This window comes from Andrena cerasifolii, chromosome 9, assembly GCF_050908995.1.
Source record: "Andrena cerasifolii isolate SP2316 chromosome 9, iyAndCera1_principal, whole genome shotgun sequence".
Classification (NCBI taxonomy): domain Eukaryota; kingdom Metazoa; phylum Arthropoda; class Insecta; order Hymenoptera; family Andrenidae; genus Andrena; species Andrena cerasifolii.
In genome coordinates, this window is record NC_135126.1 from 7,128,085 (window position 1) to 7,155,183 (window position 27,099).

Below are 27,099 nucleotides of genomic sequence, written 5' to 3' on the forward strand. Positions count from 1 at the left end.
ATTTGCCAGCGGCGACCTCGCCGCCAGATTGTCGAAGAACTCTCCCTTGACTTCCGCACGTGCTAAACGCTTAAGCGAATTACACCGTTGAGCGCGACAGTCGCCTCGCGTCCACGGAGCCGCGACATCGCCAGGATCCGAAGCTACCGCGGGAGTTCTTGCACGGCACATGTCTGTTCATTAAAAATGTACGAGGTGGAAGTTTCGTCGGCCACGGCCATTCACTGGGGAGGATTATTATCGCGTATCGTTGAGACCCCCAGGGACAGAACATCCGTCACGGCAAGATCCTTGATAACGAAGGCCACGGTAACGCGATCACACGGTGACCGGTTCCTTAGAATCTTCGCTTTCCTTACAAATGGATTCACTGGACGGTGCTAATAATTCGCCTCTGTCTCCAAACCCTCCCTCTCCCCCCACGCGCCGTTACAATTTACAATAGCTGGAGGCGAGAGCTTAACTTAAAGCGTACTCTCGGATGGAACTTCGAACGCTATCGTTATCCTTTTTTTCGGTTCGTTCACCTCGCGCGCCCGTTAACGAACGTCCGCTGGATCCCGCGAAACTTCCGCGGCTTTCCCCCCCTCCTCGATGCTTTTGGTGCTCGTTAATCATATTAATTATAACGACGAGAGAAAAGAGTGGCAGAGCCCCCGCGTGACGCGGCAACTTTTGTAGCCCCCTCGGGGAAACCTTTAGCCCACCTTGAAACTTCGTTGGCTTATCCCGCCCCGAAGATAGTACTGCTTCTGCTAGCACGTGGACGAGAGTAAATCGTGGAAATTTTAATTGGTTACTCTTAATTATCATCGCTGACGAATGCTCAACGATCTGGTGGTTTATCGCGAGGAGTTACGTCTCGAATGCACCTCGGCCAGCGGTCCTTGCGGCGCTCTTCGCAAAAACCGGGTCACGTGTTAAACTTTCAACTCGACTGGACTTTATTAGACAGGTCGAATTAACGGGCGGGCCAAAGGGTCGCGTTTATATTTCACCTTGCCGTTATCGTAGGAACGACTCGCGTTTTGCACGACCTTTAACTGGAACCAACCAGCCAGTCTGCCAGACACTGCCCGCCAGCTGAACGAAATTAAACCCACTGAACTTGTGTGTCGATACGAAACAACCGCCAGTTACTTCCTCCTGGAGGAACCGAGCGTGGCGCGTGTCTAGAACGTTCATCGTTCGATAAGTTGTTTTTAGCTTGACGACCGATGACAGTTCCTCGGGGTACATTCGCACGGTCCGAATCTCTCGTTTCTCCTTTGCCATTTCGCAATCTCTCGTCGATTTCGCATTGAAATGCTTGAGATCCTAAATCCTAGAGATCACCCGTGTCAGACCCGTCGAGAGACTCCAGGACCGTTACTCATCGGAACTTGGCTTTTATGTCACAAAGTTATCGGTTACATATTTATACGCTCCCACGTAGATAAGTAGAATGGATCTGTTTTCCTCCACCGCGCGATTAATCAATCAGGGTATTAGGGGTGCTAAGGTCGACCGTAGATTCTTCTTACGGTATGCCTGCTAGCTTGTCTTCAGGGAAAAGGAAGCATTATTTCGAGTCGATGAGGACACCGTCGAAAGGGAGGATGGATCGAAATAGCTGCGTCGATAGACTTGGCAGAGTTTCCCACCCTGCGCGAAAACAATCGCGACACTGTCTGGTTGTCGCTCCCCAGGCAGTGCTTCTCCACGGCACGGTTCACCGAGGGTGTTTTCCATTCTCTGTGAGTCCATTTTTTAGCTTCGCCTCCTCGCCACCGGCGAACCATCCAATGGGAAAGCGGCATAGAACAACGCGGTTTCCTAATTTCTCTATCGCCGAGACTGGAGCTAGTCCCTGGAAGATCGCTGCGAATCGACACGCGAGCGATTCGAAGTAGATTGAAAGTATCCCCGAAGTAAATCGAGCTTCAAACGTTCCGTTTGCGAGAGGGAAGAGGGGTGAAGCTTGGCGTGCGGGTCACGTTTGAGTATCGACTCTCGAACTAGGACGAGCAAGCTTCTTTCCCAGCGAATAATTTTTTGCCCTCGGAAATGGTCGCGTGCAATTACGTATATCCTCTGATCGTGGCGTGTGTTTACGAGAGCCGAGGAGAGAGAGAGAGAGAGTGCTCGGCGTAATCTCGTTTCGGTGCACGAGCGAAATAAACGAATTCATAGCGCGTGCACGCGTTTTTTTCTTCTCGAATCGAACAGTGGAGGGGGCTGGAAAGGGGAGGCTTAGATTTTACGTGGCGCCTTTAGCGGAGCCCCCGGAAATCGGGAAAAGTACTTCTTCCTACAGCGCGCTGGTAATAATCGTACGTCGAGCAGTTTCACGTGCCGCGGTTTCGATAATCTTTCTCTACGGCTACTGCGACCGTTATCATTGCCTCGTAGACCGCATTCTTCTCGAATACGGTTACGATCCTATCCACTGCAGTCGAGAGAATATCAAAGTGCGCATATGCCTGTTTCTGCGCGAAGAAGCGGTAACCAGTCTGGCGCTCTTACCTCCCCGTCACTGTTTCCAACTTTCCGCCGCTGGCACGCCAGCAACCGACTCGTCGCTTCGATACATCGCGGAATTTCGATCTATCCTAACCTATCCTCTGCGGCGGACAGGCCTGATTAATTGAGCCATTCAAGCTATCGATAGATTCCCATATCTCCAAGTTTGAATATCTCTATTGTTGGCGAACAATGGATTTTGTAGGCGCGCAGGGTTGCTGTGCCATGGTCTTCGGAAGATTCTACCTTTAAGCCTGGTATCATTGCATTGCTGATAACATTGCTATCGGCGGAAGCTTATTACACGCTGATCGCGCTCACCGAAAACTGCTCGTGGAAATTTTGCGCAGCGACTAAAGCGATCAGGTGGCAATGTCCGCCCCCCGCCGTTTAACCGATCATAGAGCGACTCAGGGAAATGGGAGCAAGGTGCGCGGCTGGTTTTATCGGCTTTTAAGGAGAACGAGCTGGGTAAATCAGATTCCCGAGGCGAACGCATTTTCGAGCGACCCGTCGATGACTACACGGAGACGCTCGTATAGGTGCTCTCCTCTCCTCCATCGGCTTCTTGCCGTGCCCCGTCCCCGGCTCGGCCAACTCGGCGTCGGCCTAAATCTCCTTTTCTGCTTTCAAGCTTTAAGCATCATCGTGGACGCTACTTGCACGCCGTTCCCTCTACGTGCCCGTTACCGTGCGCTTATATATTTATGCGCCGTTGAGCGGATACGACCGCCCCGCGTGCACGAACTCTCAAATCGTCTGTATTCCAAGCCTTCCCCCGGAAGAACGATAACGTTCTATGGAAAGCCTTAACGCGATTTAGGCTGCATTATGCAGCGACACGGGGCGACTTGGGTTTTCCATGTGAGACGCGAAACACGAGACACGGTGGTCCAACTGGCTCGATGACTGTTTACCTGGAGACTTGTTGCTCCGCGGGATCGTCGAATCCTTGATGTTTTTGGGATTATTAGAATTTTGATTTGGTTCTGGTTAAGGCGAGAGGGAAGTTTTTCGACGCCACGGGACGGGGAGAAGGAAGAAAGAAAAGGGGAAACTTCAATTGAAGAAGTCACAGTTGGCGGAGTTGGATTTTCAAAGCCCTCTAGAGTTGGGGCTTGCGAGAGAGCTCGCGAGAGTTTCGGTCAAGCGGACCAGGCGAAACGTACTCGGACCGTATCTCCTCATTTCGTGCCTTTCTCCGCGGCAAAATGCTCGAAAGGAGCCGCTTTGCACCCTTTTCTTTCTGCTTAATCCAGCCGGGGTTACCCTCGACGGTCTCGCGGCTCGAGTGGTCCAGGTAATTAAATATTTCCGCGCGGCAATGAGCGCTCTAAACACACTGGTTGAACGGGAGGTAATTACTGTCCGAGCGGGTTATCAGCTTTGCGGCTGAAAAACCGGGGGGCAGGGGGGTGGGGGATGTTTGAAGCCGTGTCTGTTTATAGTCGGGCACGTTAAACAGTAACAATTACAGGTTGGATTTCGTTTAATCCGTCGCAAAGGAAAACTGTACTCCTGCGATTTCCCGAGCCGTCCTTTGCTGCGTTTCGCGATTGCAATTTCATTGGTGAGGGGCTGAAACAACCACGCCGCGTTGGAAACGTGTTTCTCATTGAAAAGGGGTTCCATTCGTTTTCAGGCTGAAGCAGAACGCGATTTTTCGTTTGCCACGTGCGTGTCCTCGCGATTTGAATTAACCCTCTAGTGCGTATGTACATAAAGAAGTAAGCTACGAAAAAATTCAGGAGTTTTATTGGGCAGCAGATTGATTCTTTCTCGACATTTTCATCTCGTATTGGTTTACGCATACCTTCGTAAGGCACACGACTATTACGCTCAGAATAAATAACAGCCATACGGCTACGTTCAGGCACTTCACCATACCCTTCGGGGACCACTCAATTCCAATTGACAAATCCACGATCGTCACATGGTGGTGGCTGATTTCTCCTCGATCGCTGCTCGCGAAAATTAACTCACCGGCCAATATATCTGATATCGACCTTAGGCGAGCTCGCGATGGCTTCTCGCGCTTCTTCTGTGCTTTGTTAAATTTCACAATGCACAATAAAATAATTCTCGATTATATCATAAATTTATATTTTTTTTTAACATTTTTCATAGTTTTTCATTAAAAATAAAGTATTTATTTTATAAAAGAGACACTACATTTTCTGTACTAGCTACGTGTTCCCGCCTTAAGGCGGTGACCCAGAAGGTTGCTCTGGGGAGCCCAGTCCTCCAAATTGAAAACAGACATCGGATTCGGTCTTTTCATCCCCGAATTAGACTAGTTTAAATTTCCCAACTGAATTAAAAATCTATGCGCTAGAGGGTTAAGCCGGAACGCGATGGATTCGCCGGATCTGGGAATTCCATCGAACTGTTTCATCCACTTTCATGGTCTCGCGGACAACGCGACGACGCTGGTCGCGCGATTGTTACGTAAGCTCTTGAACCCTATCGCTCTTGCGTCGCCTCCCTCTGCCTCGGCACGAGGGGGAAAAATGCAAACTATTATACGGGGCACAATAGGCTCGACGAGGCTTTCACTCGTTATCGGTAACGAATCGCCTTCGGGTCGTCGACAATCGGCGAAATCGCTCGTGTTCCTCTCCCCTACGGGGCGGGGGGCGGGGGTGAGGGGTGGCCTTTTATTCGCTATACCTTGGAGGACTTCTCGAATTTCTATCAAGCGAGCCAGAGGAGTGAAAGGTTCCGCTCGTGGTCTGTGCAACCAGCAGAAGACTGTAATTTGCAACAACAAAAGGGTCATTCACGTCTTTATCGCGTGGTACCTGCTGCTTTATTCCCGAGACGCGGCCGCTGATGGATTCGCAATTGCGGCCGTGGCTTTGAAAGAAGGGCACACGTCGTTCAGCGACGGTGCTCCCATTTAAATGCAAAACGTATTTTGCCGACGGAATTTTTGCTGTCCCGTTGTAATCGTTCGCGACGGTTCGGTATGCAAGGGGAATGGAAAGAAAATTCGGTCGATCATTGAGAATTTGGCGAGAGAGGGGAAGCCCGTGACGACGAGGGCCATTGTTGCCTCTCGATCCGACAGGTTATTTCGAGTCAGACATCGATGCAAGCCCGTGCACCAATGACGTAGGTGCACACGAGCGTACGGGCGGACGCACGAGTGAAACATGTACCGGCGGAAGTAGCCAGAAGAGACACAGGGGCTCGCTCCAGTCAGAGGGGAAGCGGAAATTTGTATCCAGCCTCTAGTGTCCCGAGAAGACCCTAGGACCAATAGCCACGGGCCATCCCCCAGCTGAATTCTATCTTGCTCCTATTTCTTCCACACTTTGCAGGGTCCGCTCTCAGGGCTGCCTCGTTTCAATTCCTTCGTTTTTCTTTTAGTCCGCTTAATTCTCTCTCCTCCATTAACGTCTTTTCTTTCCCGCACTAGCGAAACTTTCTCATTATCTCTGGGAAAATGCACGACTCTCGAGTTTCGTCCAATTGAATCGCACCGTTCTTTCTCCTCCAACACGAACGATGGAGGAACGATCCCTACAGTGACTCCCGATAGACTCCAGTGGACACCACCTATAGAGGTTGGTAGGGTTAATCACTTTCGGCGGTCTTTCCTACGAATGTTTCTGTTCGCGGGGAAAGCTCGGGTCGCTCGAAACAACCAACGTGTCCACCCGATTCGGCTTTAAGCTTCGACCGGGTCCCGAGTGTATGCGAACGGAAAGCAATTAATTCTCTTGTTTACACGCAACCTCTGTGCCGCGGTACCGCTGCGCCGTGAGTTTTTCAATTTCGCGTACGTGGCACGCCGCGATTTCACAATCCGAGCGAAGACGAAGGAACCCGCGCGAGATCGACGAGTACGTGTGCGTGTTGAAACGAATTGCCGAGGATCCGCGCTGCAATATCGTCGGCGGAGAAATTTGATTTCACGCCGGCGTTGATGGACGGCACGAAATCGAAACGGTTACACGGGGGTGCGATGAAGGAAAGCCCGCCTCGTTTCGCCGGGGATGAAAAAGCGAGCGGGCCGCTCGTATCGTTGGACAGTTTATCGCGAAATCGGACACGGGGGGACATTCCTTTCAGGTTTAATTCCAGTGTAATTAGAGGCACGCTCGGCCCATAGAATGTCGTCCATGCGCTCGTCGTTACGACGACATTGTTCTCGCCGGCTATAAATTCGTGCCTTGCGGTTCTCGTGCCTCAACGACACTCGAGTTAACGATTACACTGGAGCTTTCAGTTATTCATTAAAATTTCAACAATTTTACGAACGCTGCGCCAAAAATTCGAGTACTACGAGGACAGGTGGATGGGACGGTCTCTTCAGACACTACGGTGAATATTACGATCCAAAGAGAACTCGCGCGTTCCTATCTGCCCTCTCTATCCCGGCAGTTCGCGCTAATCGACCGCACGGAAGCTTCGCGTAACGATGCCACGTTTTGCGCTTATCGAACGAGACGCGTGTTTGTCGTTGGAAGGAGTATAGTGACGCGGAAGGTTAAGCGATGAAGATAGCGAACCTTGAGTCTCGAGAGTCAACGATCCAGGTCTCTGTATACTTTTTAGGCACCACCCCACTAAGGATCTATATCAAAGCGGATAGATGTCTTGACTCTGCACCACCCCTTAATCAGTGACTAAAAACCCATTTAGGAGGTATCGCTTTACATACCATTAGAGTCTGTGTTTTGTAGGTCATTTATAAGTTGAAGGGAAAGCCATGAAGTGTGTTTTTAGCCTCTCACTGCTGGCTGCCTCAGGCATAAAGTACTTATCCACTTTGGTGTAGCTAAGCTATAATACACGGCAGCGCTGAAAAACTCGATGCTACCCTCTTCGCCCTGTTGCTTTTACAATCTCCATCACATTTTTCCACTCATACCACACAGATTCCCTTCCCAACTCGAAGCAACCCCGTCCACTTACCCATCTATTAAGGGCACGTCCCTGAGTATTCTGCGAGCCGCCGCGAGTCGGTCCCCAGCATGGGCGGCGAGCAAAATCCTCGTCAGTAGCTGACCAAGGACCATCACGCCCACCACCATCCTCATCCTCTTCCTCGCTGGACCCGCAGCTCCTCCTTACTAATGTCCTCATGCCATCACCGTCGGCTGACCGGCTCACCCGCAGGGGATATCACTCCCAGCAGCGATTCTACAATTTCCTGTCTGTTGCGCGCTGTCCCTCTTCACTGCACGTTAACCACTCCGTCGCCGTTCACTCGTCGCGACCCTCCGTCATTGTCGGCCGGGCCCCTTGACCGTGAAATATCGCCACCAGGAAATTTTCAATCCCGCGAGAACCCAGCCAGATGTTTCGCTCTGTTCTATCGGCTACCCCTGTCCAGCCCGCAGCGACGCTTTCAGAGATCGCTGCTCTTCGACCCCTTCGATTTTCTCTTATTTCCGGTGCATTTGTCCTCGGGCATCTTCGCGCGCTTCCACTCCCTCGCATCGACCACCTTTCCCCCTTTAAATCCGCCCGGAGTTATCTCGTGGTCACGCTAGCCTCCCATTCTCCACTTCATTCCAAGTTTTCGGTTTTCTATCGGAAACTTTGCTCGTCCGTTTATCCCCTCGCTTTCCCCAGTTTCCTGGCTCGCGTCCCCGCGACTCTTCCGCCTTTTTTCCACGGCCATCCAACTGTCCTCTTCTTATCTCCGCGTTCACTCCTGCCGGAGCGCGCGCCGGTTGCTTCTAATTTCCGCGCCCGGGATGCAGAAGCGATATAGCGATGCGCTTTTCAACGGGGAAGTTTCAGTGCCGCGGGATCAACGCACGATCCTATCCGGTGTTTTTAATTCTCTCTGTCGGAAGTACAGCGGTGCCCGGTGAACTCTGACGCTTTGATCAGAGACACTGTTCCAGAGGATTTTCCCTCCCGTGTTCCAGCCTGGATTAGCTTGCCAAACTTATCCGCTCGTCGATCCCACGATAGAAGCTTCCCTGTCAGGAGGGACACGTTGGTTCGCCTTTATCCAAGGGTCCTCGGGCAGCGTCTTTCCAGGGCCTACAGCTTGCTAGCCATCGCCAGATCCTTTGATCAGAGCCTCGTAGACCAGAAATCGAAGCATCCCCGCGGAAACACTCGTCGCTTGCTAATTAGAGCCTGGTCTCTGTTGGAATTATTTGCCTCGCGAATCCACCGGCTCCGTCACCCTGCTCCTCGGCTGTCAGGCGGCCTTCTGCGCGATTTTATCCCGCAGCGTGGACCCCTCCGGGTGTCGTTGGCCGCCGGGGCACCGCGAACGCTGCAGCCGGAAGATTAATTAGCGGCACGAGCAGGAAGCCCCGAGCTTCCGGCGGAGTCGAGCGTGAAAAGCACGTTTTGCTCGATCGTTTCCTTTTTGGCCAGGGGGAATCGGTGTTCCGGGACGTGGCTGCTGGTGATGTACGGTCCCCTGTCCCTTTAACGTCCGCGGGCTAGGCCACGCTCCCGTGCGGACTTTTTCATCTGCGACCGCCGCGCGATCATCTGCACGCGCCTCAGATACTTCATGATCGCGGCTGGTATCGCGCTCGTAAATCTGTCCCGATTAATTCGCCACTCGATTAAGTCGCGCGATTAATTACGCCCGCTAGCCCGGCCAGTGGAACCGACTCCTCCGCGCTCTCTCGTCCTGCTACGCCACCGAATGATGGATCGACCGATCTCTGCGCGAAAATATTTTCTTCCGCCCGGCTGGACCGTCTGCTGAGAACAATTCTCACGGAGTTCCTCGTCACCAGGAACGGCGGAGAGTGGCTTCGAGAGCCCCGTTCCAGGACAGTGCCGCGATTCAAGGAGGAAGTAATGGGTTCGATCGAAGTGTTTTCCTTTTTTATTGTTCCATGTTGCGACAAAGGAGGTCTGTAATCTCGTTGAAAGAGGGTATGGGTTCGACGGAATCTAATTACTTGCCGAGGAAATTACGAGCCCGCCTTCTTTCGTTGGACGGTCACGGTGCATAAACCCGATTAACAATTGAACGGTACCGAGAAACGCGGTCGAAACGGGCGGCGCGAGCGTTCGCAACGAGGCCGTTAACGTCGACTGGGACTAATGAGTTAGCCTGTTCATAATTATCGGCAGACACGACCGCAAGCCCGCGCCCCCGTTATCAGGCCTGATACACAATATTTATCTGGATGCCGATGATTAATTAGCGCTAACGACGTTAACGATCGCACCCTTTGATCCTTCTTGACAGAATCACCCTGGCCCCGTTGCTCGTTTCCCTTTAAACGCCCCTCGCTCGATCGAGGATCCATTCGTTTCCAGTTCTCTTAATACCCGATCGTTCTACTTGGCGCGCGAGCATTCGCGATCTGTCAAACAGAACTCGAGAGGACTTCAACTGTCCGCCTCATTCGACGATTCTAAACTTCCCACGACGCGTTTCTCGTTAAACTTGACACCCGTTCATGTCGGCAGAAAAACACTGGGTAGAGTTATGCATCCAGTTTCACTTAAATATCCCGACCCGTCAAACTTCCACGCTATCTCGCGAAATTACCGCGAAAGGAGCGCAACGCGGAAAGCCGCCCGGTGCAAGTCCGTGGTTCGGCGCGTGCACGAAAGTTTAGCGAACTCGTGAAACTTTTGGTTTCACCGGCGATGGAGAAGTGCTGGTACGTGGAGGACCGAGGGGATAGGGACTCTGGAAGCCTCTCGATGTAACTGTTTCACTATGAACCTTCTCAGCCTCGTTTGCGCGCGCGGTGGACGCGTTTCCGCTCGCGAGGCAGCGTCGGGAGGGTGTTTCCGGCTGGGCCGGGTGGCGCGGCTCCGATCACTGGTTGTTCGCGGTCCGGAGTTGAAGACCCGACTGATGGAAACGTACGCAGAAACTCGGTCTAGGCGAGGGCGCAGGCGCCTCCGTTGCTCTCGACGATCTTCCTCTCTTCCAGCAAGAGATCCATTCGCCTCTGTCGCTCGACGGCTCGCTCCACTCGCCTATCTCCTGCCTCCTCTCCTGGAACCGCTGTCCCCTCGGACGCGCCGCGCCACAATCTCGCGACGCTCCACCGTCCGCGTTCGGAGTTTTTCGAATCGCCAGCAACTGCCCGCCGCGCGGAAACTTGAGAGGAAACCAGACGCCGTGGGTTCAGATGGTACACCGGTAGATTCTTTGGGCCACAGGCTAGTTTACAGTGGAATTGGAATTCCCATTGGTGCTCCGGTGCGTTTTCTCCATGGATGAGAGTGATTTCTCTCTCCTGAAAGTAGTATTGTCGGCGTACGATCAGACGTTTAAGGAAGTTAACTAGCAAGCGGACGCTGGAATATCCTTACGGAGGGGAGTTTATAGCCGAGGGTAGATGTTAGATAGTACAGTGGGAAGTGAAGTCTGAAAGTCTCTGAAGCATCGATACGTTATCGGTAGCCATTCGAGGGAGGACGAAACTCGTCTCGGTTCGTCGAGAGGAAATGTTTCATCCGTACCGCTGGTCCAGCTGACAGCTAGGTCTCGAATCGATCGTAAAACGCGATAGCCCCGCTGCAGTCGATGGGGCTCGATTAAATCCGTGAAGATAGGGCCGCGTGCCAGTTCTGCCTCGTGACCGTCCCCCGGGTTCTTCGCCAGTTGTCAGAGATTTCCCCCCTTGGCCAGGTCTGTACGACCGGCTGGAAATCCGTCAAACGAACTGGACGGGGTGTTTGAAGAGAACGAGTCTGATTCCTCGTGTGCCAGCTTGATAAACGGACCCACCTGAGACAGAGAGAAAGGGACACGTAGGAAGGCGAAAAGTCCTTCAGCAGGACACGCTATCGTGCCACTTCTATCGAGTTACCCTTGATTCCGTTAGCCCGGATTAATCTCTCCCTATTCCACGCATTTCTCTTCCGCGCCGTCCCTCCCTCCAACCCCTCGCCTGTCCTCGCAGACAGCGGGGGACGTTCATTCGTCTCGTTCCAGGTGTAATGCAAATTCCGAAAAGGCTCCGTAGCCTCGACCATAAATCAGGTTAACGTCATCCAGCTTTGCCTGGCTGCACGGTGTCCCCTCTGTTTCGCAAACGCCACACACTGGAGGCTTCGCCCGACCACTTTCTCGTTCGCGTTACGATCGCCATACTTCAATCTTCATACTGGAAAAAGTCAGGAGGAGTCTGGTTATAAATCGGCTATAATAACGACACGATCTCGCCCCGTATCGCAAACACGGCTCGATTCAGCTTGCCCAGCAAGAGTGAAGCGCGAAATGCCTTTACCCCGGGGGAAAATGAATTCTGAATGAGCCGTGGAAACGGTTAGAGGCTCGATAGTTATTTAAAACGAGTCGCGATGAATTTATGGAAAATCATTAGGGACGGAGAGTGGAAACTAGAGGCGGGTGGGTGGTTGGTTGTGAAAAATCTGTGTTGCAGATTTTTCGGAGCCGACTCGCGATCCCCGTAATTAGCGACACGGAATGGAATAATTATCACCGCGTCGCTTTAACGAGGAGAAACGATACGCCGATCGCGTCCCCCGCGAAAATACGCGGCGAACGTATGCGCGATATCAAGAGACACGGTAGTGTCTCGCGCCAAGTATACGTAGGTATATGCGCATCGCGAGACACTACCGTGGATATATTACGCCGAGCAGTTTTTGGAAAAACCCTGAGATTACCGAATCTCAATAACGGCTGATTCGATTAAGTGTTGAATGGTCTTAATGGATAGCTTGGGTTTGATTTACATCAGAAAAGTGTCTTCGCTTTGTTCCCACGTGCCTTATGAGCTGAGATATTCGATCTCCGAGAAAAAATGTTAATTGTCTTGGTTAATAAATAAAACAAGACAAGACACCACTGAGATAAGAAAGAAAGAAAAAGATTTTAATGCAATTTATACACATTTATTCAGCTTAACAACACCAATTCGGAGAGCAGCGCCAAGTATTTTGAATAAAATATTTATTCGTATTAAAATATTTATTTGTCTAAAAATACATCTGCTTAATATTATTTAATACATTTTTTCTTCGTATAAATAGCCATTGTGATAATTGGCGCAATTTTTGTATATCATTACTTTTGTAAAGTTAAACATAGCACATTATTAAATTTATATTAATTTACGACAATGTTTTTAAATAAGATTCTTTTTGATCGGATTATATACTTGGCGCTCTTTTTCGTACCTTTTTTTTAAAAAGGGTAATTTTGTGGGTATATATATCGGCGCGCCAGGAATTTCCTCCGGTAGAGGGGCTCTCGATGGAGGGCGCAGCTCGTTGCTCCGGAAACGGGCGATTCTTCACGTTTCCCGAATCGCCGCTTTTTCCCTCGGTCCTTGGTCAATTTGGCGTGCTCGGGCGGACGCAATTTGCGCGTCGCGGCCTCGGCCAGAGACTGGCCCTGATCCAATGGAGCGGCCCTCGCAGTCGACGACACTCGATTATCGCGACAAGTATAAACGAGGGACAGGCAACATCCAGGCGCGAATTCCCGCCTGGCACGAGACGTCTCGAGCACTTCGTCGGACGTCTCGCGCGAACGCGAGCCATCGCGATGCCTGTCGCTCGTCCAAACGGCGAGCACCGAACAAAACGATCGCGCGCGGACTGCATTCAAGGGTCGCAGACGATTCGATCCGCGTATACGTTCCAGTATCTCCGATTTCGTAGCCGCGCGCAACGCGAGTGATCTCCTTTCTGCGGTGAATTCGCAGCTACGCCATGGAAATGTGGTTTCGTTTTTCGAATTCACAGTACAAGCTAGCTGCGCGGAAAAATAATCCCCGAACACTGGAGGAGAGGCTCTATTTTCACTTCTCCGCGTTTCATTTGATCGTTATATTTTTAACTAAAACGTCCCTCTCATCGGTGCAACGCGCCCACGGCCCGAGTTACTTTGAAAATGAGTCATCCAGTCTTATCCGAGCACGCGGGCGAGCTCGGGACTCGTGGGGGATGGAGGCTAGTACCCCATTAAAAAAAATCGAGCGTCATAACTTCAGTAGTATAGGGTTTCATGACTGGATTACAGGCCAGACGGTAACACAATTTGTCTGTCCCGGCGATGATCAGTCGCGTGACTGGCACGCCCTTCGGCCAGCCCGTGCAGTCGCGGTCAGATTTAGACGTTCTCCAGGAGGGTGTACGCGAGACGTTCCTCTCTCTGCCCTGTGAAAATTGTGTCCACGACGGAGAGTGGCGAGGCTGGCGTAATAACGACAACGTCAGACCAGTTAACGCGATAAAAAAACCTGGCCGTCACCCGGATTGCTCGCTTTAGGCATGCAATTTCTGCGGAGGAAATTACCAGGCAGACGGTGGTTTACAGTTTTGAGGAAACGCCGGTTCGCGTGACAGTGCTCCCTAATCTGCCGCGGATAAATTGAAAATTATTTGCCCGCGGGTCGCGTGGGTTTTATGCTCGAGCGAGCTTCTTGTTTTTTCGCGCTGACTTTTTGCCGCGTCGCTCGAAATACAGCCGCAGCAGGCCGATACACGCGTGCATAGCTGCTAGGGGTGGATCTATCGAGGCTGGTTTCGGGACACCGGCTCGAAGAGAGATTGGCCGGCGCTCCGTTTAAACGGCGCCCACGCCCAAAGTGGCGATCTCAGCGTAATAACGATATCAGCCACGTTACGCGATACCTGCCATTAGCTCGGCCCGCTCGAATATCGATTTTATTGAGCTATCGCGGGGCGGGCTGAGGATATTTGCCGAATCCCCCTCGGGCGGCAGTCACGGCTAGGGCCGATTATAATTGAAAATTCTGGGCTCCGACGATTTTTCAAAAGCTCCCTCGGCCCATTTTCGCCGCTGTGAATTATTCCGCCCTCGCCGCGGGCACTTGACCCTTGCAATTATTTCTCCTTGCGGTGTTTAGCTTTGAAGGAAAATAAAAATTCGCATCCGTCGGTCAACTTTCTTCCCCTCGGACGTTCCGCAAAGGAGCTGTCGCGTTCTAATCGTCGTAATCTCGGCCAAACAAGTCGTCGACTGGGGTTATTAAAACCTCGGGGCGCAAATTATCGGTGTGGCGAAGGGACAAGGACTTGCTGGCGGAGATCCTGGGGATCAGAACGGCAGGACGTGTCGCGATAGGGCCATTTATCTGAGGAATGGATCGCGGGACGAGAGGACAGGAGGCGTGGCGCGTGTACAAACGTGCACGTGCACACACGGCCGTCTGGCTGTTGGAGGTGCCAGATTGCGTCTGTGGCAGGGTCGACGCGGCGCACCTGTGAGAAATTACCCCAAGGCACGCAGACCGTTGCTCAAGCACCTGTCTAAGCTCGTGTACACGTAACCTCATGTACGTCGAGGGGAAGCAACGGGACGCCGCGCTGCAAGCTATGCAAACCTTGAAACATGATCTTCGAAATTCTCCTTGAAAGCGGCTGGTTGCGTTCGTAAACGGACCTTTACCCTTTAAAAGGGACCAAGTGGGCGAGCTACGAAGGATCGGGGGTAGCTATAGACGTAAGAGAGGGAAACGGTGAAGGAGGAATTGCGGGGAGGCCAGAGAAGGATGGATTCGAGGGAGAATGGAATCGGCCGCGATTCGGTTACGATCGATTATCGATAAATACCTGCTGGATTGCTCCTGATGGCCCGATTGTTACGCGCGTCCTCCTCAGGGCCCGGCCGTGTGCTCGCCTCGCCGAATTTCCCCGCGAAGAATTAACGGGCGCTAAAAAGGAAAGCCCGGGTGATTAATGTTACAGTGCAGGAAACGCCCCTGTGAGAACTGAGGGGGGGACCCGTGGCCGCAATTAAGTTTTATTTGTGCTCCTTGATAGTGCCACGGCTCCGGAGATAGCGAAGATAATTTGTTTACAATTGCGCCAAGGGGACAATTCAGGTTTTTGCGACGGTCGGGAGCTGGTAAAAGTCTCCCCTTGGCCGTGAGGAACGATCTCTGAACGGAGACGCGGGTTCGAAAGGAAACTGACCGTTCTCTCTCTCTCTCTCTCTCTGTTTTCCACGAGCTTCTCTCTTCCAATAGCTCCCACGCCTCGCCTCGCGTCGCACCCGTAATGTCTTTCTCTACTTCCATCCGCTGTTTGGCGACCAGTAAAGGATACGTCGAGTGGCTTCCAGGCGCAATAAAGGACTCCTTAATTGTTAAATACTATCCTCCGTTCATCGCGATAGAGCTTCCTTTACCTTCTCCATCTGTTTCTTTGTGGCGAGGCAGGCAAAGTTTTTAAACGGGGGAATTTAAGGTACACGGAATACATTAAATCTTACGGCTATTAAAAGTGCCCGGGGCATCTAGTTCCGCGGCTTTTTATGGTCTTCATTATTATAAGTGGCCTCGGCGGTAGGTCAATGACAGGCTTGAACGGCGTCTTCGTGGCTCCTCTCTCTAATGGCCCCGCCGGTCCTTAGTCCAATAACGCCCCGTGGTAAAAGAAGAAAGTGGCTCGAGGACGATATTTGCAAATGCATACAGCTCGCAGTAATTTATCGCGCGCCACCTATCGCGGCCCTGACACTCGCTAACGAACCTCGCTAGTAGAAAACTAGAAACGCGTAGGGTTGAAAGTCTCTGACAAACTACACGTTCGCCAGTGAAACGGTAGAGGTGCATCAAGAGAATAATACTCCTAAAAAACTTGTCCGAAGTCCTCGGAGCTGCAACTTCCTTTCACGTTTTTCTTTCTAAAACCAGCCTCGACATCGGATTAAAGTTGAAAGCTGGTCGGCCGTAGGTCGCTGACGGGCGACGCGATGGAAAAATCAGGGAGAAAGAGGTGGACAGGAGGCAACTGGGGAGAGCGGTCTCGCGGCTGAGAATTGCAAATGTATGCGCGTCGTCGCAGCTGCTGGAAGGAGGCCGACTCGTCAGTCTCGAGGTTCAGCATTATCTCGTGGCGTCGTTCCAGCACGCTTAGCACAATTAAAGTATTTGCCGGCTGAATTACTTATGAACTCGGGGGAAAAAAGGGGCGGAGTGCTTGAAACTTGACCATCGCCGCTGGTTTCCGCTCTCCTTGCGCAACTATCGGGACCGCCTCCCCCTGTTCCTCATCCCCGCTTCTCAACTTTCCTCGGGCTTTCCCTCGCCTTCTAGCAAACTTTCCCTCAAATTAATTTTGCAATTCTAACTTCTGCTGGGCCAGGATTGCTCGCTCCCGATCGCCAGTCATCGTCCATCGAGCCGCGCCTCATCGTTCTTCGTCCGCCAAAAATCGTCCCGGCTTCGAGCAGCGCGCTGCGGTAACGCGAACTGTCCCATTCACTATTCTCCGCCCTCCTTTCCCCTGCCCCTCCTCCATTTCCCGCGCAGAAATATGCACAGACGCTTATTTCCGATTTCGAGGCTGGCGTTTCCCGCGTAATGCGATTTCACGAGCGGCCTCTTAAATTCAAATCACCCGGCGACGGGTTTTTTCAAGCGTGCCGGCCCGCTCAGGAATGAATTTACTCCCTCGGAAACACTCCGTGGACTGACGGAGGAAAGGGACAAAGAGGCAGCGCGAGCAACTTCCGGTAAGTTCCTTTTCGCGGCACAGATCCGATTTCCTGGCTCCGCTGCCCCCTTTCCATCGGGCTGCCTCCCTCTCCCCCTTCGTTCCTCCCTCTGCGGCGTTGGTAAAATTTTTTTGCCGCTGCGCGCCCGCTTCGTCGAACTTAAGGGGGTATTCTAGTCTAGACACTCGTTTTTGAAGGTGATATTTGGAAATTAATTCTGGAAAACCTATCGCTCCTACGGGACAGGGGTTTTGCACACATATTTAGTAGTGCTTGAACTGTCAACACAAATTTTTGGAATGCATTATATTGAAATTTGTACAAGTTACACGCCGAAGCTCAGGTCATGTCATCAAAAACCGGCCCCATCGGGCGCACGAATTGCGGCCGTCCTAGTCATCCGAAACGAAAGTACCAAAGATTTTTTAAAACTATATGAGTGTAGTTATCGCCCGAAGTAGATGTAACCAAGTCCGGACATTGTTACCGAAATCGCAGCTGTTTAAAAATTTGTATTTGATTTTTTCGACTTTTCTTGAGCTAAAACAAGGTGTGGGGGAGGTTGTATTGAAACTATTTATATAATTCTAGTTCCAGCGATAGGTACACATTCACTTTGAATGTGTGTAAAATTTTAGCTCAATCGGTCCAGTAGTTTTTGAGAAAAATGTGCGCCCGATTTAAACAAATTGTTTCGAGAAAAACGCGTTTAAAGTTACGGTCGAGGAAACGACTACGTGCCACGCTGCGGCCTTAAGGGGTCATGCTCAGTCAGCAGGCCGAAAAAAGGGTGGTCTTTGGAAATTTTTTACTCAAAAGTTATAACACATTTCTCAAAAAATCTTTTTTCCTTTTAAGGATTGCATCTAATACTGTCCATCGTAATTTTTTTCATTTAAAAATAGTTATTTCACCTTAATATTTTATGGACATATTTGCGAAACCCTAAACTATTAGAAAATCAACAAAAAAAATCGAATTTTTGGGTAGAATACCCCTTAAGCCTCAGAAATTACATCGCATGGTATCAACAACCACCCCTATCTTTGTCTCTCTCCCCTTATTCTTCTCCCGTTTGTCCTCGCGTAGTCTCTTCATCCCCATAAATTTCCCCTCAAATTTTCCTACCGATCGCTCAACCTGCGGTCCCCCGGCGATGAGGATCGAGATCGCGGCCACCGAGCGGCGAAAACGCGCCCCGTAATTTTGCTTTTTATATCACTGCCGCTTCCGTAAGAAGCAGTAATTACATCTGGACCGAGAGGAGATCGCGTTCTCACGGGCCCGTTGCCTTTTTATCCCGTCGCTTCGAAGTGGACTCCGGGGGCCCAAAACCGTTCGAGGATGCTAACTGTTTCGCGAAGAACCGGCAGAGTGTATTTCAGAACGATTAAGCGGCCTTCGCGCGATTAACGATCCCCCAGCATTAGCATGCAACGTCCTAGAGAGCTACCCTGCTGCTCCCGTTCCTTTCGCGCTTCCATTCCTCTTCGCCGTCGACATCCTATTTCCTGTTTTCCTCGTCGAGAACGGGCCGAGGTTCGTCTTGTCTCTCGTTAACCGTCCGAAGACGGGAGTCCTCTGGAAAAAAAAGTCCACCTCTTTCGGTCGGCTGTCGGCAGCCGACTGAATTATGGATGCAATGCTTTTCCGTTAATGAACAGTCGCCTGTTAGCTTTCACGAAAGCGGCTTTATGTCCTGAGATTTGCATTAATCGTCGGTCCATGGTCGGGCGACTTTCGAAGAAGATTTTCATACGGGCCCGTTCTATTGTGCGCCTAATTGTGCTCGATTTTCATTCGTCCACCATTCCAGGTAACTTTTGTCATTCATCCCCCGGCGTGCCACGATCCTCCGCGTTTCTAAACCGTAACAAGATGAAAGACAGTTCTAAGTTCTAAGTAGTGTAAACTAGGAGCGTGTACGCAAAGTGGTGGGCGCTCTTCGTCGTTTCATCCCATCGATCAGATTTTAACGAGGCACGCCGCGACCGACAGAAATCACAGCGTCTGACGAGCAGTATTTTACTCGCGGTCTCGCGATATCTGTCATCTTTGGAATCAATGAACATTGATGAGAAATTATCGAAGCGTCGTTCGGAGCGTCGGCGTCGCGGAGCGGGCAGGTCTGGGACGAGATTCGGGAAGAATTCGGTAAATTGGTCGAACGTAACGCGACGCTCGAACGGTCCACGGCTTTTCATTCGGTCCACGATTTACTCAACTCCGCGCGATGGAGTTTCCCCTATCGGGCTCGGTTTCTCCCGCTCCGGCTTATCTGCCGCGTCTCTAAACGGCGAGGAAACTAAAACTGGAAAAGGAGCGTTGCCGCTAGAGTACTTTCCAAGCGCCGGCCAATGCATGCTGATAAACCTGCCGGACCAATTTAAATCCCAAGGTGGCGTCTTGCGGCCTCCATACTTCTCTTCTTACCATTCTCCTCCTACCCCTCGCCGCTTCGTTTCCCTGGGATCTATTGCGTCCAACGATTTATTAACCCATTCCGCCGCCAGACATCTCTAGTTTTGCGAATTTCCCTGGAAAATCGATTCCCCCTTTCGCGCCCTCGCGCTCGATCCATTTCCTTTCTTTCCGTGCCCGTCTAACAGTCGGGCGGACTCTATTACGCGAACGCTCTTATAATTTCCTCGGCGATCATAGAGCATTGACGACTTCATCCACGGAGGAGGAAAGTTGCGTGGCGCACAAGTGGCGCGCAAGTGGCGGGAATGCTGCGGATTATCGAGCTCGGTTGACCGCAAAACAATTTCCCGGCAACGCACGCGAGAAATTTTCTAGCAGGGTGGAAAGTCTGTATCTCTGGGACGGGGGTTGCTCGGGAACTCGTCCTGGAAGGATATCGCGGCACCACTGGGAACTTGGAAGGCGACGCAATAAGGCGGCAACGGGACGCCGTCCAACCAGGGGGTGGACGGTTATCGCGGGAAAATAATCTGCGCCTCGAAATTAGTTGCAGCCCCGCTTTTCGATTCCATTCCGAAAGTTTCCTTTGTTCCGATGGAGGCCGCGGAACCAGATCAAACTGCATGGAAATATTAACGTTTTGTGTAGCCCCGTGTTCCCGATAGGCGAGTGCTTCCGCGAAAACTTTTGTACGTTTTCTCGCGTGTCCCACTCCGCTCTCTATTCACCGCGCTCTTTACCTCCATTAACCGTTTATTTGAAATAATAATATCGCCTGTGGTATTTTAGAATTGTACCGCGCAGAGACTCGGCGCTGGTCTGTTAAATGGGGGCAATACTACTTAATTTTTTATTAATACGGGGTGGAGTACTTTAGTTCACGTGAAATATTTATCGTATCTGGAAATGAGCTAACAATGCGCGGCGTATGTTTCATACGGAGATTTCTATTGTTTCTTCCCTATTCCAGTTCCGTTCTATCGTTTCTGGTATTCGCTACGTTTTCCTTTTTCCATCCGGAGACGGCCCGTGTTTGGGACTACCGATAATCCTGTTTCGTTCTTGACAGTGCTCGTCTGCTGCTCGAGGATGAGAGCTTAAATCGATATCGCGAGCTGAGAGCCGGGATTACAACTCTCCCTCCGTCCGTAAGTTCTTCGAATCGGCGAATTATTGAAGAGAACAAGGAGTGTCTATCTGTATTATGGGATTACGCTGGTAGAATGAGTTTGTTTTAAGCTTCTCGGATAGTATTTAACGTCGCTGGCATCGCCAGCCCCTCTCGAGTATAATTCTTTTGCTTCAATTACATCGGCGAGCTTCGCAACGTGATATTGTATCGGTTAAACGTTTCGCTGCCGTGTACCGTAGCTTTCACATTCGCTGCGTCGATTTCTCGCTTTATTTCCCCCGTGATTTCTCGTTGGACGAAAGATATCCGCTTTGTGCCGAGCTTCCGAACATCTTGAGACCAAAGTTTAAACGGCACCGCAGTTTCGAAACGAGAATCAGACCGTTGCCCCTATCGGAGTTCCACTTTCGAGCGGAGAGGGCTTAATAGACAGCAGCAGGCAATCATAAACTTGTGATAACTTTATATTTCGCGGGCGTCGACAAAGATACAACCGAGGATCACTAACGGGAAACAATTTGTAATAAACTTGCCGTTATCGTTTATCCAGCGAACGCAAGGCTGCAAGAGAAGCCAACTCTCATCGAGTAATTCTACCTAAATGAATTTCCCTCTTTTATAAATCTGACAAGTTTCGAGTGATAATTTTTGCTAAGATTAATCCACTGTCGTGTGCTCCACGGCTTGCCTAGTTTCCGGTTCCTTTTTAATTTTAAGAATATCCTCCACTGGAGGCTTGCCCGAGCTCGCCTCGCCCTCTTCGGGAAACACGTACTCCTCGTGGTTCTGCGAAGCTTCGAAGTAGTGTCCCAGTCCCTTGAAGTGCCCGTGGTCATGATTTTCGTAGTCAAACTGGCGATGACCCTCGTGATGCTTGTGATGGCTATCATGGTGGTGTTTGTGGTGATGGTCCTCGAAATGCTTGTGCCCATCTTCGTGCGAGTGTCCGTGCTTGTGCTCGTGGGATTCGTGATGCTTGTGATCCTCTTTGTGATCGTGATGATGCTTATGGTCGTGGCCATGTTTGTGCTCCTCCTTATGCTCGTGGCCATGCTTGTGCTCCTCGTGGTGTTGATGCTTGTGTTCTTCATGATGGGCGTGATGATGATCTTCCTGGTGTCCGTGCTTGTGCTCGTGGCCGTGCTTGTGGTGATGATCCTCGTGATGGTCGTGCTTGTGGTCCTCGTGATGTCCATGTTGATGTTTCTCCTTGTGGCCGTGCTTGTGCTCGTGTCCGTGTTTCTGATGATGCTCCTCGTGATGTCCATGCTTGTGGTCGTGGCCATGTTTGTGGTGATGGTCCTCGTGATGCCCGTGTTTATGCTCGTGTCCATGGTGATGCTTGTGCTCCTCTTTGTGCCCGTGCTTGTGGTCCTCCTTGTGATCGTGTCCGTGGTGGTGATGGTGATTCTCTGTCTCCTTGTGCGTGTGATGATGATGATGTTCGTTAACGTGGTGATGCTCGTGATGGTGATGGTGCTCGTTGTGATGATGGTGTTTATGATGGTGGTGATGCTCAGAATCGTGTTTATGTTCCTCGTGATGCTCGTGCTTCGAGTGATGCTGATGGCCATGGTGATGCTGATGCTCTCCGTGATGCTTGTGGTCGTGTTTATGACCGTGTTCGTGCTTGTGGTCGTGTCCATGGTGATGGTCGTGGCCGTGATGATGGTTGTGGCCCTCGTGGTGTTTGTGCTCGTGGCCATGCTTATGCTCGTGTCCCTGGTGGTGCTTGTGGCCATGATCGTGTTTATGCTTGGCGTGGTGCTCGTGATGCGCATCGTGTCCATGACGGTGGGAATGGTGGTGCCCATGGTGATGGCCGTGGCTGTGGTAGAAGGACGCGGAAGGCTGGCTGTCGAGAATTCTTCGTTGCGTTGGAACCGTCTGTGCGGCTATAAAGGTCACTTGAGGGTGGCTGGAAGAAACTCGGGGCTCGACGCTGGTCTTCGTGCTCGAGTCGAAAACGCTTCGAAGTAGCGGCGAGGGTGGTTGGCCGGTTAAGGGCAGCGTTAGCGGTTGGAAATTCGCAGCAAGGTCAACTAATTGTCGTTTTCGAGGATGTCTATCGACGCCCGCAATCGTTTCTGGAGAGTTGCGCGGTGGTAACAGCCGGGATGGTTGGGTTTGCCGCGGCAGCCTGATGAAATCGGCCAATTCAGAGCCGGTCGGCAGTAGCTGCGGTCGATTCCCTTCCGATGCTTTCAAATCCTGGCCTGCCGCCGCTGTCAGTAACAGGGCGACGGCCGCAAGCCACGTCTAGGAACAAAGAGAAAAGAAGAGACACCGTTTGATCCATTATCACATATCAAGGAGCTTCAGAAAAATCGAGAAATCAAGTTTACTAGATCACGTCCCCCTGCCCCAGGCCCCACCACGAATTCGTTCTCACCCCTTACAATCTGACGACCAGCACAAAAGCGGCCAACGATGGTGATACTAATTTTCGAAAATCGCTTAGCCGCAAGCGTATTCATTATGATACGGTGCTCGCGCGGCGGACATTAGCTCGGCTAACCGACCCAATAAAACAACGTCGAGGCCCGCGAGAATCATTTTGGTCGGCGCTGTTCTCGCGTGTCTCCACTATCCCCGCGCGGTACGAGCACGCTCGAGCGGAAGAACCGGAGATAATATACAGTAAATCGTCGCTTCGTTTCGTTTTATCGCGTTTCGTCCCACTTCTCGACTGAGTTTTCCACCGGCAAGAAAACGCGGAACGGTAAGACGAAGACCGAAACGGGGGCCCGCTAAACGAGAATCGAAATCGAATCTCGACATTGGGAGAAGAATCAGCGAGGTCAGCTGTCCCGGGCGATCAGGAAACAGCGCCGGCGCGTTTCTAGCGCGAAACGAATGGTTCCCGTGCCTCGACGATGATTTATGCGTTATCCAACGGCTACATCCGACGCGAGAAAAGAAAACCGAGTCCCCTGTTACGCGGCGTATACAATCTGGAATTAGCGTACCGTTTTAGGGTGCAGCTTTGTTCCGCGCTGCGTGCCCGGCTGCCGCGGCCAGAAATGGGATTCGCGAAATCCAATCAGAAATTTTATTTCCGCCCCTAGCGAATTCGAAACACGCGCGATGCGTTCGCTGGGAGGTTCGTCTACCTTCGGCGGAGCTTCGCGAATTAGTGGCCGCTGGGAATCGCTGTTTAACCTGTCAGCGGGGAGCGTCTGACGCCGCTCGCGTTATGCGCACTCTTTCGTTCCGCTGATAAGAGAAATAGCGCTCACGCGGCACGTCAGATGTCTCGAAAAATTGGACTGCTCCCATTTAGCCCGGAATTTAATCAGTGTCGACGCGACTCACACAAAGGATCCATGAATTCTCTTGAAGGAAACGTGAGAAGAATGGCATATCGCGACGGAGAGCACGAAAATGCCTGCAATTTCCGCGAGCAATGCGAGAGTAAGATAACGGGAAGGGACTTACCATCGTCGTCATGTCGCCGTTATTTCAGGGTGCAGCCCGGGGGCCAACTGGATACCGAGGCGCAGCGACAACGTACTTTTATACGGAGCAATTGGCAATCGGTACTTTCTTCCGTGCTTAGCACCGCTGTCGGTTACGACGGGGCCCTAATGTTTTAATCGTCGTCATAATACGCGGCGGACCGCGACCGGGCCCGATCGCCCCGGTTTCAGTCGCTGAAATTCATTCCTAACCATTCGATATTCCATCGTGTCCGGTGCAGTGTGAAAAAGTGGAGGAAGCGACTCGCTCGGACGAGTAGAAATTGATGGATGGAAACGACTGATCGATAGCAGACTGTATAATTCTCCAGCGATTTTACGAGCCTTCGAAATCGCGCGGGCCACCTGGTAATAACTGTTCTCCCCACTTCCTGTCTTAAACCGTATTTCATTGGTGCCGGCGTAATCCAGTCGGAAGCGAGAGACGCGATTGCATCTGGTTGCACAAAAATCGTTAGGAGAAGATCGCGTAGGGAACTTTGAAACAACAAACGCCGGACGATTTCAGTTTCGCACGCGCATATTTACGCCGATTATGCTACGGTTAGGCGTTCGACTGGAAATGAAACAAACGATGCGTGCACCGCGTTTAATTTATATCTCATTATTTAATGAGGCAAATGGAGGATGGCTGGAGCTCCTTCATCGGGCAAACACGCGCGAACATTTACGGGCCGTTTCGTTTCGTCGATTCATTTCTACTCGAAACGCTGATCAGCGATTTTCCAGGATTAACAATGCCGTTCAGAGTCGAGCAAACATTTGCAAATTCTCGAGGAACGTGGACCAGCGGTATTAATTTCTTGCTTGCTTATTCCTGCTCCCAGGGCGCGGGGTTTGTTTCCTGGGTGTTTTATCCAGAGAAGCGTGTCCTCGGGACGGGAACCCGGGGCACCTGAGCTGATAATAGGGTTAGTCTTCTCTCGAGCACTAGGCAATCCTAATTATATAAGGGTGCTTGTGCCCTCGTCGACATGATCGCTAGAAATATAAAAGAGTAGCCGTTCAGCTACTCGTATCAGCTGGAGCACCAAAACAGAGTGCCTGTAGTGGGCTTAATCCTGCAGCTTGATCAGCAAGCTACGAAATATCAGCGAATGACGCCCACCCCTTGAATGATTCGCTATGAAACAGCGACCAAGATAAAGACGTAGCCTGCGGCGACGGTTCGTTGCGATACTATACGCGTCTGATCGTAAAATACTTATCCGACCTGTGCGCTGTGTCGCTTTACTTATTCATAGTCTCCCACCCCGTGCTTGCCTCGAGATCAGATTTTCCAGCAGCCATTATCCACGATCTGCGCGCTTCTTTCGCGTGGTCTTCCTCCCCCCTTGGATCTCTCCATCCGCCGTTACGCGACGCTGCTCGAGGAATCGCTGCCTCTCCGTTACACCGTCGGCTTTCCCTGTTGCGATATCGACGAGCCAGAGGGATCGACGTGCCGATCGCGAGAGGTCGAAACTCGGCGCGCTGGAGGAGATAATCGAGGAGAGTTGTCAATGTTCGCTCGGAGTATTGGCCGGGGCGTTGGAGGTATAAGCTTGTCGATATTCAAAGAAGGAGAAGCTTTCCGTTCGGGGTAATTCAATTTCATAAAAGGTCCCCGGGGGCGTGCAAAGGGGCTAACGTTCCGTGTGTAAAGCGAAAGTCTCGAACGACTTGGGAGCGCGACTTTATTGGAAGGGCACCGTAAACGTCGCAGCCTGGCTGCGGAACTTTTTCATTTTCCCGGGGACCAGCGGATGGAGGGAACAGAGTCGAGCGTTCTTCCGCTGCACCCAGCGCGATCGAAGGGATGACACCCTCCGCTCGTCCGGCGTTAACGCTCTTTCTCGAGGAATTTACGCCTGCATGCATCGAGGCTGTATGCACCGCGCATTCCCAGCTGGAACGTGGCTACTGAGGCCGCTCGGATGAGCTCGCGAAAGGGTCAGACTCCGACTTCAAATAGACCGCGGAAGGAGCAATAGGAAGCTCGCTCCCTCGCATACAAAACCGTCGAACGGTCGCCTCCGGCGATGTTCAATCGGGTAATTGATAAAAAATGTATTGCCCCGCGCTGGCAGCGATCAGAGCGGGGGAAATGTACAGTGATTTATGAAATCGCCGGTCGAGGATGAAATAGCCTTTCCATCTCCACGTCAGGGCTGATAAAGCACGCTCAATGAAGTGACAGAATAATCGTATTGTGTACATACACGCGGCAACGATAAAATTCCGGCTGTCGCTAACGCGGCGACACGTGCCATTTTATTATTACGCTCGGATCGATCATCGTATTTGTCTGCTCTCGCGCCCATAAAATCTGTCCCCTTTGTGCCGGGAAAAGGGAAATAACGGTGTCTGGTCGATAAAGATCCGCGGAATCTATTCAACTCGGTCGCGTTTCACAATAAAGAGGGTCTCGTCGGTGTCTGCGTTGTATACGGTGAATAGCGGGCGCGCGTCTTTCGTGTCTGGCGAAACAAGGCGGGGGCTGAACTTGAGAGAAACTTCGCGGTGTGGGGGGAGGGGGTGCTTTTAGTAGCGAAGTCCCGCGATTAGTGGTCGTAATATTTGTTTAATGCACAGCCAGATAGCGGGTTCGATGCTGGGGGATGAGACGAGGTGCGCGGCAACAGGGGTTGCAGAAAGAGGAGCGCCGCTGGGTGGAGGGCTCTCGTAACTCCCCCACCCCTCGCTACAGACTCCGCTTGCAAGCTTTCGCATTAATGGCGGCTGAGTAATTATTTCCACGCGATTTTCTTAGAGTAATTCGACGTAGACGATAAGATACCTACCTCCGCTCGATCGACCAACAGCCGCGCAAGCCGATCAACCGCAACCGGGTATCGCGTGATGCTGTTCGATGCGAACTTTCCTCGAGGGAATTTAAGCAGTTGAATTCATTCGCTCGGGGTCGTAATTTACGTTCGTCTTGGAGTGTGCCCACAGCAATTCGAAGTACATAGCAATCTGATTCGAGGATCTGCAGCGAGCCATTTGGGTGGAGTCGCCGAGTGTTATCTTAGGTTTCGTAAAAAAATTCCCCCTGTTCTTTAGGAATCAGCATTTTTTCATCGCGACAGCTCATGTGTACACGGGTTATCTGGATCGTAGCGGGCAGTGGGTGGGCCATTAAACGGGCTTTCGCCATATTTTTCCTACCTCGATGTCCCCCG

At 51.5% G+C, this 27,099-nt stretch overlaps 2 protein-coding genes and 1 long non-coding RNA gene across 4 annotated transcripts in view; 1 reads left to right on the plus strand and 2 right to left on the minus strand.

Moving 5' to 3' along the window:
* Positions 1-10,294, minus strand: part of LOC143373330 (dipeptidase 1) — a 62,729-nt gene extending 52,435 nt beyond the window's left edge. The window contains exons 1-2 of one of the 2 annotated variants that reach the window (XM_076820499.1): positions 10,175-10,294; positions 7,426-9,189 (exon numbers count right to left, since the gene is read on the minus strand). In XM_076820499.1, coding sequence (XP_076676614.1) covers positions 7,426-7,550 — 125 coding nt within the window. In that variant the 5' untranslated portion in view covers positions 7,551-9,189; positions 10,175-10,294. Of the gene's footprint in view, positions 1-7,425; positions 9,349-10,174 lie in introns of both variants that reach the window. The other variant, XM_076820498.1, reaches the window with a different exon arrangement.
* The window catches only part of LOC143373343 (uncharacterized), a 158,448-nt gene that overhangs the window by 55,534 nt on the left and 75,815 nt on the right, over positions 1-27,099 (plus strand). The gene's annotated exons all lie outside the window — the stretch shown is intronic.
* On the minus strand, positions 21,114-23,906 carry LOC143373169 (uncharacterized). The gene is made up of 2 exons (XM_076820132.1): positions 23,895-23,906; positions 21,114-22,715 (listed from the first exon to the last, which is right to left on the minus strand). The coding sequence occupies exons 1-2, from the start codon at positions 23,904-23,906 to the stop codon at positions 21,114-21,116; spliced, it is 1,614 nt and encodes a 537-aa protein (XP_076676247.1).